This window comes from Salvelinus alpinus, chromosome 20 (assembly GCF_045679555.1).
Source record: "Salvelinus alpinus chromosome 20, SLU_Salpinus.1, whole genome shotgun sequence".
Lineage (NCBI taxonomy): Eukaryota > Metazoa > Chordata > Actinopteri > Salmoniformes > Salmonidae > Salvelinus > Salvelinus alpinus.
Genome location: NC_092105.1, coordinates 2,755,126 through 2,775,326, shown reverse-complemented (window position 1 = coordinate 2,775,326; position 20,201 = coordinate 2,755,126). Strand labels below are relative to the sequence as shown.

Here is a 20,201-nt window from a genome sequence, read left to right as displayed (position 1 = left end):
ATAGGGTGGAATCTGGGCTGGGAAGGGTGGAATCTTAGCTGTGAAGGGTGGAATCAAAGCTGGGATGGACTCTTAGCTGGGATGGGAGGGATGGGTGGAATCACTCCATTGAGTGAATCAGGGCTGGGATTGGTGGAATCTGGGCTGGGATGGATAAGGTGGAATCTGGGCTGAGAAGGGAGGGATCGATAGGTTGGAATTGGAAAAATGAATAGGTTGGAATCTGGGCTGGGAAGAAGGGAATCTGGTCTGGGAAGGGTGGAATCCCGGCTGGGATGGGTGGAATCCCAGCTGGGATGGGAGGGATGGATATGGTGGATCTAGGCTGGGAAGGGAAGAATCAGAGCTGGGATGGGTGGAATCAGGGCTGGGATGGATAGGGTGAAATCTGGGCCGGGAAGGGTGGAATCTGGGCTGGGAAGGGTGGAGTCTGGGCTGGGAAGGGTGGAATCTGAGCTGGGAAACGTGGAGTCTGGGCTGGGATGGGAGGAATGGACATGGTAGAATCTGGGCTGGGATGGGAGGGATGGATAGGCTGGAATCTGGGCTGGGAAGGTTGGAATCTGGGCTGGGATGGATAGGGTGGGATCTGGGCTGCGAAGGGAGGGATGGATAGGGTGGAATCTGGGCTGGGATGGGTGGAATCTGGGCTGGGATTGGAGGGCTGGATATGGTGGATCTGGGCTGGGAAGGGAGTAATCAGGGCTGGGATGGGTGGAAGCAGGGTTGAGATGGGTGTAATCAGGGCTGGGATGGATGGAATCAGGTCTGGGATGGGTGGAATCTGGGTTGGGATGGATAGGGTGAAATTTGGACCAGGAAGGGTGAAATCTGGGCTTGGAAGGGTGGAGTTGGAGCTGGGAAGAGTAGAGTCTGGGCTGGGATGGGAGGGATGGATAGGGTAGAATCTGGGCTGGGATGGGAGGGATGGATAGGGTAGAATCTGGGCTGGGATGGGAGGGATGGATAATGTAGAATCTGGGCTGGGCGGAATGGATAGGGTAGAATCTGGGCTGGGATGGGAGGGATGGATAGGGTAGAGTCTGGGCTGGGATGGGAGGGATGGATAGGGTAGAATCTGGGCTGGGATGGGAGGGATGGATAGGGTGGAATCTGGGCTGGGGTGGGAGGGTGAAATCTAGGTTGGAGTATGGGTGTAGTAGTTCAACTCTGCTGTAATCAGGTTTAGCATTCTTTGCTTCATTAATCTACAGAAACATCTTTGTTAATAATCTAAAGTGAAATCGGTCTCATAACATTAATCTAGAGAAACCATTGTTAATCTGGAGACCCTGTCTCACTTTATTAATCTAGAGAAGCCATAGAGAGAAACCTCTACGTCTCACTGACTTCAAAAGGTTAATTAATCTGCATGAAAATGGAGATGGACCTCTGCTAGGGCTGATAGTTATGTACTGGTGTTATTCTGTTTCAGCATAGTTATTCTATATCTCTCATATTTAATCTGGAATATGAACCGTGCCTAATGTTGTTAATTGATCAGGTTCATATCTTGATCCATGACGAGGAATTGAATATCTTTTCATAATTCATAAATCATATTTTGGCCTTTATTTCCCTGACATCTGAGAATCTGATTTATAAAAGAAAAAAGAGAGTAGAAGAACAAGTATATTTGAGAAACGTGTCTGAAAACAGTGAAAATATTAGTTGAAACAATAAGAAATGTGGGCTGTGAGCCAACATGTTTAAGGTGAACCTGGATTTAGTCATTTAATCAGTCAGCTAGTGTCAGATGCTCAGTGTGATGATACAGAGAGCTGAGAGTGGGCATCTTCATCTCATCCTATGGAGTTCTGGTGTTCACCATGTAGGGAAACACTAGGTTCTATCACCACCAGCAACAGACTGGGTTCTATCACCACCAGCAACAGAATGGGTTCTATCACCACCAGCAACAGACTGGGTTCTATCCCCACCAGTAACAGACTGGGTTCTATCACCACCAGCAACAGACTGGGTTCTATCACCACCAGCAACAGACTGGATTCTATCACCACCAGCAACAGACTGGGTTCTATCCCCACCAGCAACAGACTGGGTTCTATCCCCACAAGCAACATACTGGGTTCTATCACCACCAGCAACAGACTGGGTTCTATCACCACCAGCAACAGACTGGGTTCGATCCCCACCAGTAACAGAATGGGTTCTATCACCACCAGCAACAGACTGGGTTCTATCCCCACCAGCAACAGACTGGGTTCTATCCCCTCCAGCAACAGACTGGGTTCTATCACCACCATTAACAGACTGGATTCTATCACCACCAGCAACAGACTGGGTTCTATCACCACCAGCAACAGACTGGGTTCTATCACCACCAGCAACAGACTGGGTTCTATCACCACCAGCAACAGACTGGGTTCTATCCCCACCAGCAACAGACAGGGTTCTATCACCACCAGGAACAGACTGGGTTTTATCACCAACAGCAACAGACTGGGTTCTATCACCACCAGCAACAGGATGGGTTCTATCACCACCAGCAACAGACAGGGTTCTATCCCCACCAGCAACAGACTGGGTTCTATCACCACCAGCAACAGACAGGGTTCTATCACCACCAGCAACAGACTGGGTTCTATCACCACCAGCAACAGAATGGGTTATATCCCCACCAGCAACAGACAGGGTTCTATCACCACCAGCAACAGACTGGGTTCTATCACCACCAGCAACAGACTGGGTTCTATCACCACCAGCAACAGACTGGGTTCTATCACCACCAGTAACAGACTGGGTTCTATCACCACTAGCAACAGACAGGGTTCTATCCCCACCAGCAACAGACAGGGTTCTATCACCACCAGCAACAGACTGGATTCTATCACCACCAGCAACAGACTGGGTTCTGTCCCCACCAGCAACAGACTGGGTTCTATCACCACCAGCAACAGACAGGGTTCTATCACCACCAGGAACAGACTGGGTTCTATCACCACCAGCAACAGACTGGGTTCTATCCCCACCAGCAACAGACAGGGTTCTATCACCACCAGCAACAGACAGGGTTCTATCACCACCAGCAACAGACAGGGTTCTATCACCACCAGCAACAGACAGGGTTCTATCACCACCAGCAACAGACTGGATTCTATCACCACCAGCAACAGACAGGGTTCTATCCCCACCAGCAACAGACTGGGTCCTATCACCACCAGCAACAGACTAGGTTCTATCACCACCAGCAACAGAATGGGTTCTATTCCCACCAGCAACAGACAGGGTTCTATCACCACCAGCAACAGACAGGGTTCTATCACCACCAGCAACAGACAGTGTTCTATCACCACCAGCAACAGACAGGGTTCTATCAGCACCAGCAACAGACTGGATTCTATCACCACCAGCAACAGACAGGGTTCTATCCCCACCAGCAACAGACTGGGTCCTATCACCACCAGCAACAGACTAGGTTCTATCACCACCAGCAACAGAATGGGTTCTATTCCCACCAGCAACAGACAGGGTTCTATCACCACCAGCAACAGACTGGGATATATCACCACCAGCAACAGACAGGGTTCTATCACCACCAGCAACAGACAGGGTTCTATCACCACCAGCAACAGACAGGGTTCTATCACCACCAGCAACAGACTGGGTTCTATCACCACCAGCAACAGACAGGGTTCTATCCCCACCAGCAACAGACTGGGTTCTCCCCCCTACCAGCAACAGACTGGGTTCTATCCCCACCAGCAACAGAATGGGTTCTATCCCCACCAGCAACAGAATGGGTTCTATCCCCACCAGCAACAGAATGGGTTCTATCCCCACCAGCAACAGACTGGGTTCTATCCCCACCAGCAACAGACTGGGTTCTATCCCCACCAGCAACAGAATGGGTTCTATCCCCACCAGCAACAGAATGGGTTCTATCACCACCAGCAACAGACTGGGTTCTATCCCCACCAGCAACAGAATGGGTTCTATCCCCACCAGCAACAGACTGGGTTCTATCCCCACCAGCAACAGAATGGGTTCTATCCCCACCAGCAACAGAATGGGTTCTATCCCCACCTGCAACAGACTGGGTTCTATCACCACCAGCAACAGACTGGGTTCTATCACCACCAGCAACAGACTGGGTTCTATCACCACCAGCAACAGACTGGGTTCTATCACCACCAGCAACAGACTGGGTTCTATCCCCACCAGCAACAGACTGGGTTCTATTCCCACCAGCAACAGACAGGGTTCTATCACCACCAGCAACAGACTGGGTTCTATCACCACCAGCAACAGACTGGGATCTATCACCACCAGCCACAGACTGGGTTCTATCACCACCAGCCACAGACTGGGTTCTATCACCACCAGCAACAGAATGGGTTCTATCACCACCAGCCACAGACTGGGATCTATCACCACCAGCCACAGACTGGGTTCTATCACCACCAGCAACAGACTGGGTTCTATCACCACCAGCAACAGACAGGGTTCTATCACCACCAGCCACAGACTGGGTTATATCCCCACCAGCAACAGACTGGGTTCTATCCCCACCAGCAACAGACTGGGATCTATCACCACCAGCAACATACATGGGTTCTATCCCCACCAGCAACATACATGGGTTCTATCCCCACCAGCAACATACATGGGTTCTATCCCCACCAGCAACAGACTGGGTTCTATCCCCACCAGCAATAGACTGGGTTCTATCCCCACCAGCAACAGACTGGGTTCTATCCCCACCAGCAACAGACTGGATTCTATCCCCACCAGCAACAGACTGGATTCTATCCCCACCAGCAACATACATGGGTTCTATCCCCACCAGCAACAGACTGGGTTCTATCACCACCAGCAACAGAATGGGTTATATCCCCACCAGCAACAGACTGGGTTCTATCCCCACCAGCAACAGACTGGGATCTATCACCACCAGCAACATACATGGGTTCTATCCCCACCAGCAACATACATGGGTTCTATCCCCACCAGCAACAGACTGGGTTCTATCCCCACCAGCAACAGACTGGGTTCTATCACCACCAGCAACAGACTGGATTCTATCCCCACCAGCAACAGACTGGATTCTATCCCCACCAGCAACATACATGGGTTCTATCCCCACCAGCAACAGACTGGGTTCTATCACCACCAGCAACAGAATGGGTTCTATCCCCACCAGCAACAGACTGGGTTCTATCACCACAAGTAACTCCCGACATTATACCTATAGTGGACACTGGGTTCTATCACTCCAAAGGAAGAGCTGGGAGTACAGTTGTATGTAGTATGATGTAATGCTGTTACTGATGGTTGTGGTGTACACTAAGCAAAGAGAGTCCAAGTATGTGATCCTGTGTAGGTGCTGTTGTTATTGTTGATGTCTCTGTATCTCTGCTCCATTAGAGCTTCAAGGCTGGTCCGTCCAACTTCACTCTCTCAGAAACAAAAACATGACAGAGATATTCTAACAGAGACTAAAACAGAGATTAACTGTGTTTAAGCGGTTATACCCCACATATGAAACCAGTCCCTTACATTTCCCTACAGACTCCATTATACTTTATTAATCAAGTTGTGTCTTAACTTCGCTTTTATTAAATGCAATTTCAACTCCAATCCATTCTGTTGATCCTAAATCTCTTCTCCCTCCTGGGAATGAGTTCAATTGTGCATAGGAAATGAAGTTTCTAGTGTAAAGAGCTGGGTCTCAGGAGTGGTTCTCTGCCTTAATAACATCTTATCTGCTCTTCATTTAGCACTATGGTGGTCAGAGCTCAACTAATTAAGGTGTTGTTATAACCTGGGTTCTGTTATAGCCTGGGTTCTGATATAGTATTCTGTTATAAGCTAGGTGCTGTTATAGTGCTCTCTTATAGACTGGGTTCTGTTGTACTCTGGGTTCTGTTATAATGTTCTGTTATAGCCTGGGTTCTTATATAGTATTCTGTTATAAGCTAGGTGCTGTTATTGTGTTCTGTTATAGCCTGGGTTCTGTTGACGTCTAGGTTCTGTTGTATCCTGGGTTCTGTTCTAATGTTCTGTTATAGTCTGGGTTCTATTATATATCCTTGGTTCTGTTATAATGTTCTGTTATAGTCTGAGTTCTGTTATAGCCTGGGTTCTGTTATAGCCTGGGTTCTGATATAATGTTATGTTATATCCTGGGTTCTGTTATATCATGAGTTCTGTTATAATGTTCTGTTATAGCCTGGGTTCTATTATAATGTTCTGTTACAGTCTGGGTTCTAAATCCTGTCTCCGGATAACATCTTCAAACTAAGGGCAACCATGGCATCCGTGACAGAGTGAGAAGCATCCATCCATGTAAACGGGTAAGAGTCTAGCTAGCTACATTTTCAGATATTACACGTTTCTAATTCTGTCAGAAAGTTGTTGTTTTTTGTACTCGCTAGCTAACGTTACGTGTATGATCTATGTAGTAATATTATTAGTATCTCAGAGCGATTTGCATTGCTAGTTATAGCATAATGTTAGCTAGCTAACATTGAATGTGGTTGGTTAGCTACCTGCAGATTCATGCAGGGTATTTTGTATTTGCCAAGGCAGCAGCTACTCTTGCTGGGGTCCAAACATATTAAAGTGCTTATATTGCATATGGTCCCGTGTGGCTCAGTTGGTAGAGCATGGCGCTTGCAACGCCAGGGTTGTGGGTTCATTCCCCACGGGGGGACCAGGATGAATATGTATGAACTTTCCAATTTGTAAGTCGCTCTGGATAAGAGCGTCTGCTAAATGACTTAAATGTAAATGTAAAATGCATATAAAACAGTACATCATATATCATTATCACACCACTACATATATACAATCCAAAATGTTTAATACCACCATACAACAATATCACAATGTATGCGTATGCATGTGTCTGTACCTTTGTGTGAGTCTCTTCAGAGTCCCCGTTGTTCCAAAGGGTGTATTTTTACCTGTTTTTAAAATCGGATTCTACTTCTTGCATCAGTTACCTTATGTGGAATAGATTTCCATGTAGTAATGGCTCTATGTAGTACTGTGCTGCTCCCGTAGTCTGTTCTGGACTTGGGGACAGTGAAGAGACCTCTGGTGTCATGTCTTGTGGGGTATGCATTGGTGTCCGAGCTGTGTGGTAGTATTTTAAACAGATAGCTTGGTACATTCAGCTTGTCAATACCTCTTACAAAATGAAGTCAATCTCTCTTCCACTTTGAGCCATGAGAGACTGGCATGCATGTTAGCTCTCCGTGTACTTTTAAGGGCCAACCATGCTGCCCTGCTCTGAGCCAACCATACTGCCCTGCTCTGAGCGAACTGAAATTTTCCCAAGTCCCTCTTTGTGGCACCTGACCACACTACTGAACAGTAGTCTAGGTGAAAAAAAACTATGGCCTATATGACCTGTCTTGTTGATAGTGTTGTTAAAAAGGCAGAGCAACACTTTAATAAGGACAGACTTCTCCCCATCTATCAATATGTTTTGACGATGACAAATCAAATCATTTGTATTTGTCACGTGCGCCGAATACAACAGGTGTAGACCTTACAGTGAAATGCTTACTTACAGGCTCTAACCAATAGTGTAAAAAAGGTGTTAGGTGAACAATAGGTAAGTAAAGAAATAAAACAACAGTAAAAAGACAGGCTATATACAGTAGCGAGACAAAAAATAAAAAGTAAAAAGAGGGGTTGCGAAACGAATTACAGTTCTTTGTTAAGTGTTGGTGTCATTTCAGTTGCTGTAGTAGCTGATGTGTATAGTGATGAGTCATCCGCATACATAGACACACTTTACTCAAAGCCAGTTGCATGTCGTTAGTAAAGATTGAAAAAAGTAATTGGGCCTAAACAGCTACCCTGTGGAATTCCTGATTCTACCTGGATTATGTTTGAGAGGCTTCCATTGAAGAACACCCTCTGTGTTCTGTTAGACAAGTAACTCTTTATCCACATTATAGCAGGGGGTGTAAAGCCATAACACAAGTTTTTCCGGCAGCAGACTATGATCGATAATGTCAAAAGCTGCACTGAAGTCTAACAAGACAGCCCCCACAATCATTTTATCATCAATTTCTCAGCCAGTCATTTGTGTAAGAGCTGTGCTTGTTGAGTGTCCTTCCCTGTAAGTGTGTTGAAAGTCTGTTGTTAATTTGTTTACTGTGAAATAGCATTGTATCTGGTCAAACACAATTTTTTCCAAAGGTTTACTAAGGGTAAGACACATTGGTCAGCTATTTGAGCCAGTAAAGGGGACTTTACTATTCTTGGGTAGCGGAACAACTTTTGCTTCCCTCCAGGCCTGAGGGCACACACTTTCTAGTATGCTTAAATTGAAGATGTGACAAATAGGAGTGGCAATATCGTCCACTATTATCCTCAGTGATTTTCCATCCAGATTGTCAGACCCCAGTGGCTTGTCATTGTTGATAGACAACAATAATGTTTTGACGTCTTCCACACTGAATGTACGGAATTCGAAAGTAAAAGTATTGTCTTTCATAAGTGTCAGCGTTTGTTGCTGTCATGTGATACCTAGGTTTGCTAAACGGGCTCCAACCCAGGATGGAGCTCGTGGTCCAGTCAATAACAGGTTTGTGTTTCTGGACCAAGAAAATCCCAAAACCACAGGAACATGGTGGGAATCGATGAGGAGGAACTGTATGGTCTCACTGTGGTTTCCTGATACCCGTATATGAACAGGCACTGTGCTATGGGTGACTCTTCCAATCGAGTGGCCATCCAGTGCCCTAGCATCCATGGGGACAGAGAGAAATTGAGTGGGAATACCGAATTCAGAAACCATGGTAGCATCCATAAAACTTTCATCAGCCCCAGAGTCAACGAGCACCCGGAGAGACTTGGACTGGTCTCCCCACAGCAGAATCACAAAAAAAGGTGTGCGGGTGAGGGAAATTAGGGGACTCCCAGTCAGGCTCACCAGAGTACTTGTACCGACCAGAGACAAGGGTTTCCTAACAGGGCAAGTGGCTACATAATGTCCCGCCCCTCCACAATGCAGACAACAGTTAGAATTCAGCCTACGTGAGCCTTTCCCAACCGATAACCTAGCTATTCCCAGTTGCATGGGCTCAGGAGTATCCAACTCACCCGCCGCCAATGATTCTCGGGGAACCTAGGGTGTTTTCGACTCTCCTCGGAAATACACACTTCAAGGATTTTTGGAATCCTTAGGACGTGCGCCAGAATCAGCAGACGAACAAGTGTTCCCGAGACCCAACCTCCTCTCACACCTGCGTTCTCATAGGCACCCATCAATCCTAATTAACAGGGCGATGAGGGAATCGAGGTCCTGTCATATTTCCCGAGCTGCGAGCTCGTCCTTTATCCCCTCCGACATTCCGTGGAGGAAGGTGTCAAACAGAGCCTCCGGATTCCAGGAACTCTCGGCAGCCAATGTGTGAAAATATACTGCGTAGTCTGCCGCACTATGGGAGTTCTGATGTACCTGCAGTAGTTTTCGAGCTGCCTCCCTCCCGGGCACCGGAGAATTGAAAACCTTCCTCACTTCTGCCATGAATTCCTCCAGGCTATGGCACACAGCGGATTGCTGCTCCCACACAGCCGTTGCCCAGGAGAGCGCCCTTCCGGACATTAGCGTGATTAAAACCGCTATCTTCGATCAGTCCAACGGGAACGAAAAAGGCTGGAGTTCAAAAATGAGGGAGCATTGGGAAAGGAACGCCCGGTAGGTACCAGGATTGCCTGCATAACATTCCGGAGAAGGTAAGCAGGGTTCTCGGGGAGCCGGGGTAGGTTGAACAAATCCACTATTAGTAGAAATTTTACTGGGTGGATGGGAGGTCTCAGATGTGGCGTGCTGCCTATGAGCTAATTCACAGATTTGCTCCATTATTGCCTTGAACCCTTCCAAAAGGTCCCGCAGTAGCTCCTCATGCCTCCCAATGGTGGCTCCCTGAAGGGAGACAACATAACAGAGATGGTCCAAGTCTGCTGGATCTGTCATGGCCAGTTCGTACTATAAGGGGCACACGGTGAGACCCAAATGCAGACACAGGAGGCAGATAGTAAAGCTCTGATATATATATATATATATTTAAAGGGTAGGCAAAAGGCAGGTCGGGGACAGGCGAGAGCTCACAAACCAGGTCAGAGTCCAAACAGTACAAGGGGATAGATAGGCAGGCTCGAGGTTAGAACAGGCGGGTTTGGCGTCAGGACAGGCAAAGGTCAAAACCAGGAGGGCTAGGGAAAAAACAGAGACTGGGAAAAACAGGAACTAGGAAAAACGCTGGTTGGCTTGTCAAAACAAGACGAACTGGCACAGAGAGACAGGAAACAGTGTTAAATACACCTGGGATTATAAGCGACACCTGGAGGGGGTGGAGATAAGCACAAGGACAGGTGAATCAGATCAGGGCGTGACCTCTACACTACCGTTCAAAAGTTTGGAGTCACTTAGAATTGTCCTTGTTTTTTTAAAGAAAAGCAAATTTTTGTCCATTTAAAATAACATCAAATTGATTAGAAATACAGTGTAGACATTGTTAATGTTGTAAATGACTATTGTAGCTGGAAACGGCTGATTTTTTATGGAATATCTACAAAGACGTACAGAAGCCCATTATCAGCAACCATCACTCCTGTGTTCCAATGGCACGTTGTGATAGCTAATCCAAGTTTATCATATTAAAAGGCTAACTGATCATTGGAAAACCCTTTTTCAATTATGTTAGCACAGCTGACAACTGCTGTCCTGATTTAAAGAAGCAATAAAATTGACCTTCTTTAGACTAGTTGAGTATCTGGAGCATCAGCATTTGTGGGTTCGATTACAGGCTCAAAATGGCCAGAAACAAAGACCTTTCTTCTGAAACTCATCAGTCCATTCTTGTTCTGAGAAATTAAGATTATTCTATAAAAAAAATTGCCAAGAAACTGAAAATCTAGTACAACTCACTGTACTACTCCCTTCACAGAACAGCGCAAACTGTCTCTAACCAGAATAGATAGAGGAGTGGGAGGCCCCGGCGCACAACTGAGCAAGAGGACAAGTACATTAGAGTGTCTAGTTTGAAAAACAGACACCTCACAAGTCCTCAACTGGCAGCTTCATTAAATACCACCCGCAAAACACCAGTCTCAACGTCAACAGTGAAGCGGTGACTCTGGGAAGCTGGCCTTCTAGGCAGAGTGGCAAAGAAAAAGCCATATCTCAGACTGGCCAAAAAAAAGAAAAGATTAAGATGGGCAAAAGAACACAGACACTGGACAGAGGAACTCTGCCTAGAAGGCCAGCATCCCATCCCTCTTCACTGTTGACGTTGAGACCGGTGTGTTGTTCTATTTAACCTCTCTGGGAAATGTGGGACGCTAGCCAAATTCAAAACAACAGAAATCAATCCCATAATTAAAATTCCTCAAACACAAGATTTTACACCATTTTGAAGATAAACTTCTTGTAAATCCAGCCACAGTGTCCAATTTCAAACAGGCTTTACGGCGAAAGCACACCAAACGATTATGTTAGGTCAGCACCTAGTCACAGAAAACCATAAAGCCATTTTCCAGCCAATGAGAGCACTCTCAAAAGTCAGAAATAGCGATTAAATTAATCACTAACCTTTGATGATCTTCATCAGATGGCACTCCCAGGACTTCATGTTACACAATAAATTTGTGTTTTGTTCGATAAAGTTAATATTTATGTCCAAAAACCTCATTTGAAATTGGTGTGTTATGGTCAGAAATGCATTGTCTCAAACAAACATCTGGTGAAAGTGCAGAGAGCCACATCAAATTATAGAAATACTCATAATAAACAATGATAAAAGATACAAGTGTTATCTTCTCTAGGGTAGGGGGCAGCATTCGGAATTTTTGATGAAAAGCATGCCCAAATTAAACTGCCTTGCTACTCGGGCCCAGAAGATATGATATGCATATCTGTAGATTTGGATAGAAAACACTCTAAAGTTTCCAAAACTGTTAAAATAGTGTCTGTGAGTATAACAGAACTGATTTGGCAGGCGAAAACCTGAGAAAAATCCATTCAGGAAGTCGTTTTTTTTGTTGGTTTTGTAGTTTTCTATTCAATGCCATTACGGTATCCATTGACTTAGGACTCAAATTGCAGTTCCTATGCCTTCCACTAGATGTCAACAGTCTTTAGAAATTGTTTCAGGCTTGTATTCTGAAAAATGAGGAAGTAAGAGCAGTCTGAATGAGTGGACCCTGCCGTGTCACAGAGCTTTTTCATGCGCACGACCGAGAGAGTGCCTTTCATCTTTACCTTTTATATTGACGACACGTTATTGTCCGGTTGAAATATTATCGATTATTTAGGCTAAAAACAACCTGAGGATTGAATATAAACATCGTTTGACATGTTTCTATGAACTTTACGGATACAATTTGGATTTTTTGTCTGCCTGTTGTGACTGCGTTTTGCCTGTGGATTACTGAAGAAAATGCGCGAACAAAACGGAGGTGTTTGAGACTTTATCGAACAGAAGGAACATTTATTGAGTAAATGAATGTCTCCTGAGTGCAACCATATGAAGATCATCAAAGGTAAGGGATTAATTTTATCTCTATTTCTGACTTGTGTAACTCTTCTACTTGGCTGGTTACTGTTTGTAATGATTTGTCTGCTGGGCTATGTTCTCAAATAATCGTAAGGTATGCTTTCGCCGTAAAGCATTTAAAGAATCTGACACCGTGGTTGGATTCACAAGAAGTTCATCTTTAAACCTATGTAAAATATGTTTTGTTTTCAGCATTTTTATAATGAGTATTTCTGTATTTGAAATTGGCGCTCTGCAATCTCACTGGATGTTGGCCAGGTGGGACGCTAGCTTTCCACATACCCTAGAGAGGATTTATGCATGGAAATATAGATAAACTTCTCCTTAATGCAACCGCTGTGTCAGATTTCAAACAGGCTTTACGGCGAAAGCACACCTTGCGATTATGTTAGGTTAGCACCTAGCCACAGAAAAACATACAGCCATTTTCCAAAGAAAGAGAGGTGTCACAAAAGTCAGAAATAGCATTAGAAATATTCACTTACCTTTGATGATCTTCATCAGAATGCACTGCCAGGAATCCCAGTTCCACAATAAATGTTTGTTTTGTTCGATAAAGTCCATCATTTATGTCCAAATACCTCCTTTTTGTTCGCGCGTTTAGTTCACAAATCCAAACTCAGGAGGCGCGGGCAAGTCCATTCGAAAGTTCAGACGAAAAGTCCAAAAAGTTATATTACAGTTCGTATAAACATGTCAAACGATGTATATAATCAATCTTTAGGATGTTTTTATCATGAATCTTCAATAATGTTTCAACCGGACAATTCCATTGTCTTTAGAAATGCAATGGAACACAGCTAACTCTCACGGGTGCGCGCGAGACTGAGCTCATGGCATTCTGCAAGACCTCTTACTCAATCAGCTCTTATTCTCTCCTACTTCACAGTAGAAGCCTCAAACAAGATTCTAAAGACTGTTGACATCTAGTGGAAGCCTTAGGAAGTGCAATATGACCCCATAGACACTGTATATTCGATAGGCAATGACTTGAAAAACTACAAACCTCAGATTTCCCACTTCCTGCTTGGATATTTCTCAGGTTTTTGCCTCCCATATGAGTTCTGTTATACTCACAGACGTCATTCAAACAGTTTTAGAAACTTCAGAGTGTTTTCTATCCACATCTACTAATTATATGCATATTCTAGTTTCTGGGCCTGAGTAGCGGGCAGTTTACTCTGGGCACCTTCTTATCCAAGCTACTCAATACTGCCCCCCAGTCCCAAATAAGTTAATGAAGCTGCAAGTTGAGGACTTTTGAGGCATTTGTTTCTCAAAATAGACAATCTAATGTACTTGTCCTCTTTCTCAGCATGCTGATGCTACAGATACTCAACTAGTCTAAAGACTGGTGGATCCATCTAGTGGCTGTAGCTATTGCTGAAATCTGGACATGTGGAGCCATCTAGTGCCATCGCTGTAGTTAGTGTTGTTATCTGTACTGGTGGAACCATCTAGTGGCTGTAGTTAGTGCTGTTATCTGGACTGGTGGAACCATCTAGTGGCTGTAGTTAGTGTTGTTATCTGGACTGGTGGATCCATCTAGTGGCTGTAGTTAGTGTTGTTATCTGGACTGGTGGAACCATCTAGTGGCTGTAGTTAGTGTTGTTGTCTGGACTGGTGGAACCATCTAGTGGCTGTAGTTAGTGTTGTTATCTGGACTGGTGGAACCATCTAGTGGCTGTAGTTAGTGTTGTTATCTGGACTGGTGGAACCATCTAGTGGCTGTAGTTAGTGTTGTTATCTGGACTGGTGGAACCATCTTGTGGCTGTAGTTAGTGTTGTTATCTGGACTGGTGGAACCATCTAGTGGCTGTAGTTAGTGTTGTTATCTGGACTGGTGGAACCATCTAGTGGCTGTAGTTAGTGTAGTTATCTGGACTGGTGGAACCATCTAGTGGCTGTAGTTAGTGTTGTTATCTGGACTGGTGGAACCATCTAGTGGCTGTAGTTAGTGTTGTTATCTGGACTGGTGGAACCATCTAGTGGCTGTAGTTAGTGTTATTATCTGGACTGGTGGAACCATCTAGTGGCTGTAGTTAGTGTTGTTATCTGGACTGGTGGAACCATCTAGTGGCTGTAGTTAGTGTTGTTATCTGGACTGGTGGAACCATCTAGTGGCTGTAGTTAGTGTTATTATCTGGACTGGTGGAACCATCTAGTGGCTGTAGTTAGTGTTGTTATCTGGACTGGTGGATCCATCTAGTGGCTGTAGTTAGTGTTGTTATCTGGACTGGTGGATCCATCTAGTGGCTGTAGTTAGTGTAGTTATCTGGACTGGTGGAACCATCTAGTGGCTGTAGTTAGTTTTGTTATCTGGACTGGTGGAACCATCTAGTGGCTGTAGTTAGTGTTGTTATCTGGACTGGTGGAACCATCTAGTGGCTGTAGTTAGTGTTGTTATCTGGACTGGTGGAACCATCTAGTGGCTGTAGTTAGTGTTGTTATCTGGACTGGTGGAACCATCTAGTGGCTGTAGTTAGTGTTGTTATCTGGACTGGTGGAACCATCTAGTGGCTGTAGTTAGTGTTGTTATCTGGACTGGTGGAACCATCTAGTGGCTGTAGTTAGTGTAGTTATCTGGACTGGTGGATCCATCTAGTGGCTGTAGTTAGTGTTGTTATCTGGACTGGTGGAACCATCTAGTGGCTATAGTTAGTGCTGTTATCTGGACTGGTGGAACCATCTAGTGGCTGTAGTTAGTGTAGTTATCTGGACTGGTGGATCCATCTAGTGGCTGTAGTTAGTGTTGTTATCTGGACTGGTGGAACCATCTAGAGGCTGTAGTTAGTGTTGTTATCTGGACTGGAGGAACCATCTAGTGGCTGTAGTGAGTGTTGTTATCTGGACTGGTGGAACCATCTAGTGGCTGTAGTTAGTGTTGTTATCTGGACTGGTGGAACCATCTAGTGGCTGTAGTTAGTGTTGTTATCTGGACTGGTGGAACCATCTAGAGGCTGTAGTTAGTGTTGTTATCTGGACTGGAGGAACCATCTAGTGGCTGTAGTTAGTGTTGTTATCTGGACTGGTGGAACCATCTAGTGGCTGTAGTTAGTGTTGTTATCTGGACTGGTGGAACCATCTAGTGGCTGTAGTTAGTGTTGTTATCTGGACTTGTGGAACCATCTAGTGTCTGTAGTTAGTGTTGTTGTCTGGACTGGTGGATCCATCTAGTGGCTGTAGTTAGTGTTGTTATCTGGACTGGTGGAACCATCTAGTGGCTGTAGTTAGTGTTGTTGTCTGGACTGGTGGAACCATCTAGTGGCTGTAGTTAGTGTTGTTATCTGGACTGGTGGAACCATCTAGTGGCTGTAGTTAGTGTTGTTATCTGGACTGGTGGAACCATCTAGTGGCTGTAGTTAGTGTTGTTATCTGGACTGGTGGAACCATCTAGTGGCTGTAGTTAGTGTTGTTATCTGGACTGGTGGAACCATCTAGTGGACATGGCTGTAGTTAGTGTAGTTATCTGGACTGGTGGATCCATCTAGTGGCTGTAGTTAGTGTTGTTATCTGGACTGGTGGAACCATCTAGTGGCTGTAGTTAGTGTAGTTATCTGGACTGGTGGAACTATCTAGTGGCTGTAGTTAGTGTAGTTATCTGGACTGGTGGAACCATCTAGTGGCTGTAGTTAGTGTTGTTATCTGGACTGGTGGAACCATCTAGTGGCTGTAGTTAGTGTTGTTATCTGGACTGGTGGAACCATCTAGTGGCTGTAGTTAGTGTAGTTATCTGGACTGGTGGAACCATCTAGTGGCTGTAGTTAGTGTAGTTATCTGGACTGGTGGGACCATCTAGTGGCTGTAGTTAGTGTTGTTATCTGGACTGGTGGATCCATCTAGTGGCTGTAGTTAGTGTTGTTATCTGGACTGGTGGAACCATCTAGTGTCTGTAGTTAGTGTTCTTATCTGGACTGGTGGAACCATCTAGTGGCTGTAGGTAGTGTTGTTATCTGGACTGGTGGAACCATCTAGTGGCTGTAGTTAGTGTTATCTGGACTGGTGGAACCATGTAGTGGCTGTAGTTAGTGTTGTTATCTGGACTGGTGGAACCATCTAGTGGCTGTAGTTAGTGTTGTTATCTGGACTGGTGGAACCATCTAGTGGCTGTAGTTAGTGTTGTTATCTGGACTGGTGGAACCATCTAGTGTCTGTAGTTAGTGTTATTATCTGGACTGGTGGAACCATCTAGTGGCTGTAGTTAGTGTTGTTATCTGGACTGGTGGATCCATCTAGTGGCTGTAGTTAGTGTTGTTATCTGGACTGGTGGAACCATCTAGTGACCACGGCTGGGGTTAGGGTTAGGGTTGGGGTTCTAGTTTTGAGTCGGTTGATCCACTTCCATCTCTGACACGTGGAAGCCGAAGTGGGGGAAAGGGGAATGGGTGCACTACACAGCATTGACGCGTGGGTTAGGGGTTAGGTTTTTGTTAACTTCTCTGGGATATGTGGGACGCTAACATCCCACTTGGCCAAAAGCCAGTAAAAATGCAGAGCGCCATATTCAAATAAATTACTATAAAAATCCAACTTTCATGAAATCACACATGAAAGACACCAAATTAAAGCTACACTTGTTGTGAATCCAGCTAACATGTCTGATTTGTCTGAAAATCCATTGAAAAGATCTCAATGGTTTGTCCTCGGGGTTTCGCCTGCTAAATAAGTTCTGTTATACTCACAGACATGATTCAAACAGTTTTAGAAACTTCTGAGTGTTTTCTATCCAAATCTTATGCATATCTTATATTCTGCGGATGAGTAGCTGGCAGTTGAATTTGGGTATGCTTTTCATCCAAATGTGAAAATGCTGCCCTCTATCCTAGAGAAGTTAAGGAATCCACAAGGTCGATCTGATGCCTTCAGGCTAATGCAGAGACCGGGGGGAGGGTTGCACTCCGCTTGCCGAATGGGGGAGTCGAGGTGTCCGGCCACAGATCCGTCCAGGTTGTAGAACCCTATAGTTGCCCACTTTAGTAGAGTTGGTTTTGGGGTGCGTTGGTTTTAGGTGTCTTCATCCTTGGTCTTTTGTCCGTTTTAAGTCCAGGTAGGGGTTAGGTGTTAGGGTTAGGGTAAGGGTGTGGTTAAGGTTCAGGTAAAGGTTAGGGGAGTCATTCTATTGGTCAAGATGTCAACGGTGGTGAAAACAGGCCACCAAAGAGGGAATTGTCCCCGGTGCCGTCCTCCACTGCTGGTTGGCCAGGTGTCACTCCGTGTCCGTCGTTGGGTCCTGGATGTTTTCTTTCGTCAATGCGTTTTAAGAGTAATTCCCTTCCAGGATTCTTACTCTGAAGCGATTGCCGTGTATTCACATCTAGGTGGTGCTGTCGCGGCGTGCTTGGTGTAGGATCAGGCAACGTGGTTGAGTTGTGTACCCTGTGCGGGTCGGGTGTCTCAGTTGCTTGCCATGTATCCATACCAATACGGTCTGTCATTGAGTTCTTGTGGTTTGAGCAGACAAAAACCCAGAAGGTGAACCTTCTCTACGGTTGTCATGCATCAACTCTTTGTCCATCATTCTCGTAGATACATACTCGGTTTTAATTAAATATATATTAGTTACCTAGTGATTATTTGTACAGGATCCAAGAGATCATTTAGGATAAATTTAAAGTACATTTTTAAGAGTCTGTGGTCACGGTAACTCTGAAATGCTATTAAAGATCTATTTTTACGGTGCTAATGACCCCTTTTGTTATGGAGTTTGGGTTGTGTAGGTGTAGTGTGTGTCCAGGAGTGCCTTGTTGTTTGAAGTTTCGGTGGTGATCCAGCTGGTGGTGCTAATATCCAAAGGGATGTAGGAGGTCCATCCTAAGCCTGTAGGTCCCGGTGAGTTTCTTTGGTTTAGAGGCGGCTGCGTACCAAGGTATCCCTCAGCTTTTTATTTATTTTGAATGCCAGGATCGGTGTGTGGCGAGGGATTAGTTGCTTTGACAGTAGCCTCTTCTTAATTCGGGTCGCCGCCCGGCAGCTTGGTGAGTTGTAGGTCATGATGATTGGTATGATTTTGTTGGTTTCTTTGGGTTTGCCTCTCCGTAAGTGTGTCCTGAGGTTATGGTTTGCTTTTTTGAGTGCTGTGCGGGTATATCCTCTTTTTCTTATTAAAGCCTTGGAGAGGGTGTATTTCCTTTTTGTATCTCAGGAATTGAGATTTTAGTATGTCTCCACTGGTGTGTGGAGGGTGAAAGCTGGTAGCATGCAGGAGGGCATGCGTGTCTGTTTTCTTGAAGTACATTTTTGTATCTGCCTTCCTTGAGGAGGTTGGGTCCTTTGTAGGTTATGGTGTCCAGGAAGTGTACTTCAAAGCGGTTTATTTTGTGCGTCAGGTGGATGGAGGGGTGGTGGTTATTTAGGATACGCTTAGTTTCCATATACCCCATATGTCATCCAGGTATCGGTAGAAGCGAAATGGTTTGAGTGGGCATAGGGGGTAGACAGTGTTTTCCCATTCTGCTAAGTAGATGTCCGTGTATGCCGGTGCGACTCTTTTACCCATCGCCACTCCTTTTACCTGTAGATAGGTTCTGCCGTTGAATTCAAAGTCGTTGCGGGTGAGTGCTATTTAAATAATATGTAAAAGGTGGTCATCTGGTCTTCCTGGTTGTGGGTATCGTAGTAGATAGGTTCTAACTGCTGTGAGGCCTGGTTCCACTTCAATGTTGGTGTAGAGGCTCTCGATGTCCATGGTGTAGAGGAAGTCTTCCGTGGTTACAGGTGTGTTGGCAACTTTGCCGATAAAGTCGGAGGTGTCTTTGATATAACTATTGTGTTTTGATGCCAATGGGCGTAGGTGTATGTCCATCCATTGTGATATTGCATATGTTTCGCTACCGCAATCCGAGACGATCGGTCTCCCTGGTGGGACTTCAAATGGGAGAGGCCAGGAGGAGGGGTCCTTATGGATTTTCGGAAGTAGGTAGAAGCTCCTGCTTCTAGTGGGTTTTTTGCCTGTGAGGTAGTCCTGTTGTCTGGAGGTGATGTGGTTCTTACATTCTAATTGTTTTAATTCTCTTCTTATGAGTGCTGTTGATCGAAGATAGATGTGTCCTGGGATTTTGTGATAAAATTCCGTCTTTTGGAGTTGTCTTTCTGCTTCAAAAAGGTATTGTTTTTTTTATCCATGATAACAATTGCTGAACCTTTGTCAGCTGGTTTTATGATGGAGGAATTGTGACAGACGTAGGTTTGCGGCTCATGTCCAGCCGGTTGGCCATATTTAATGGCACTTGACGATCCCCAGTCACCATGTTCAGTGAGAGGGAATTTACTGAAGTAACCCCGGAAAGTGGGGGTTATCAGATGTGCGTTGCAAGCAACAAAACGAACTATAGCTTCGGGGAATGCATAATTGTTATCTGAGGAGGAATACAATTGGCTTAAACGATTCCATCAGATCAGGCCTCATCTGAGTGGAATGACCTCAGACACAGAACTCTTCTTTTTCACATCCTGCGGTCAAATGTACGGTAATCTCTGTGAGTATGTGGGCAGGATATTTGCCAAGTTTGGCATTGTACATAAAGTGACTTTCGGTACACTTCGAAGCGTTGCAACATTCAACTTCAATCAAGAATCGGTTACAGAACGTGGATCCGTTGCCAGCCATGTGTTCCATTCCCTTGAAACACAGGCAAGACACTACTGGTACCATAATTTGCC

General features: G+C 45.2%; 1 protein-coding gene across 1 annotated transcript; it reads right to left on the bottom strand.

The window, feature by feature from the left end:
• Positions 1-361: 361 nt before the first annotated feature.
• On the bottom strand, positions 362-1,801 carry LOC139547261 (uncharacterized). The gene is made up of 2 exons (XM_071356321.1): positions 1,776-1,801; positions 362-1,118 (listed from the first exon to the last, which is right to left on the bottom strand). The coding sequence occupies exons 1-2, from the start codon at positions 1,799-1,801 to the stop codon at positions 362-364; spliced, it is 783 nt and encodes a 260-aa protein (XP_071212422.1).
• Between the last annotated feature and the right edge of the window lie 18,400 nt (positions 1,802-20,201).

What these genes read in the sequence shown, in the direction of transcription:
- LOC139547261 (XM_071356321.1), bottom strand. Translation starts at nt 1,801, where the DNA reads ATGAAGATGCCCACTCTCAGCTCTCT. An exon ending in ATGCCCACTCTCAGCTCTCT is followed by an intron (nt 1,119 to 1,775) that starts GTATCATCACAC and finishes CTCCCACCCCAG; the next exon opens with CCCAGATTCCACCCTATCCA.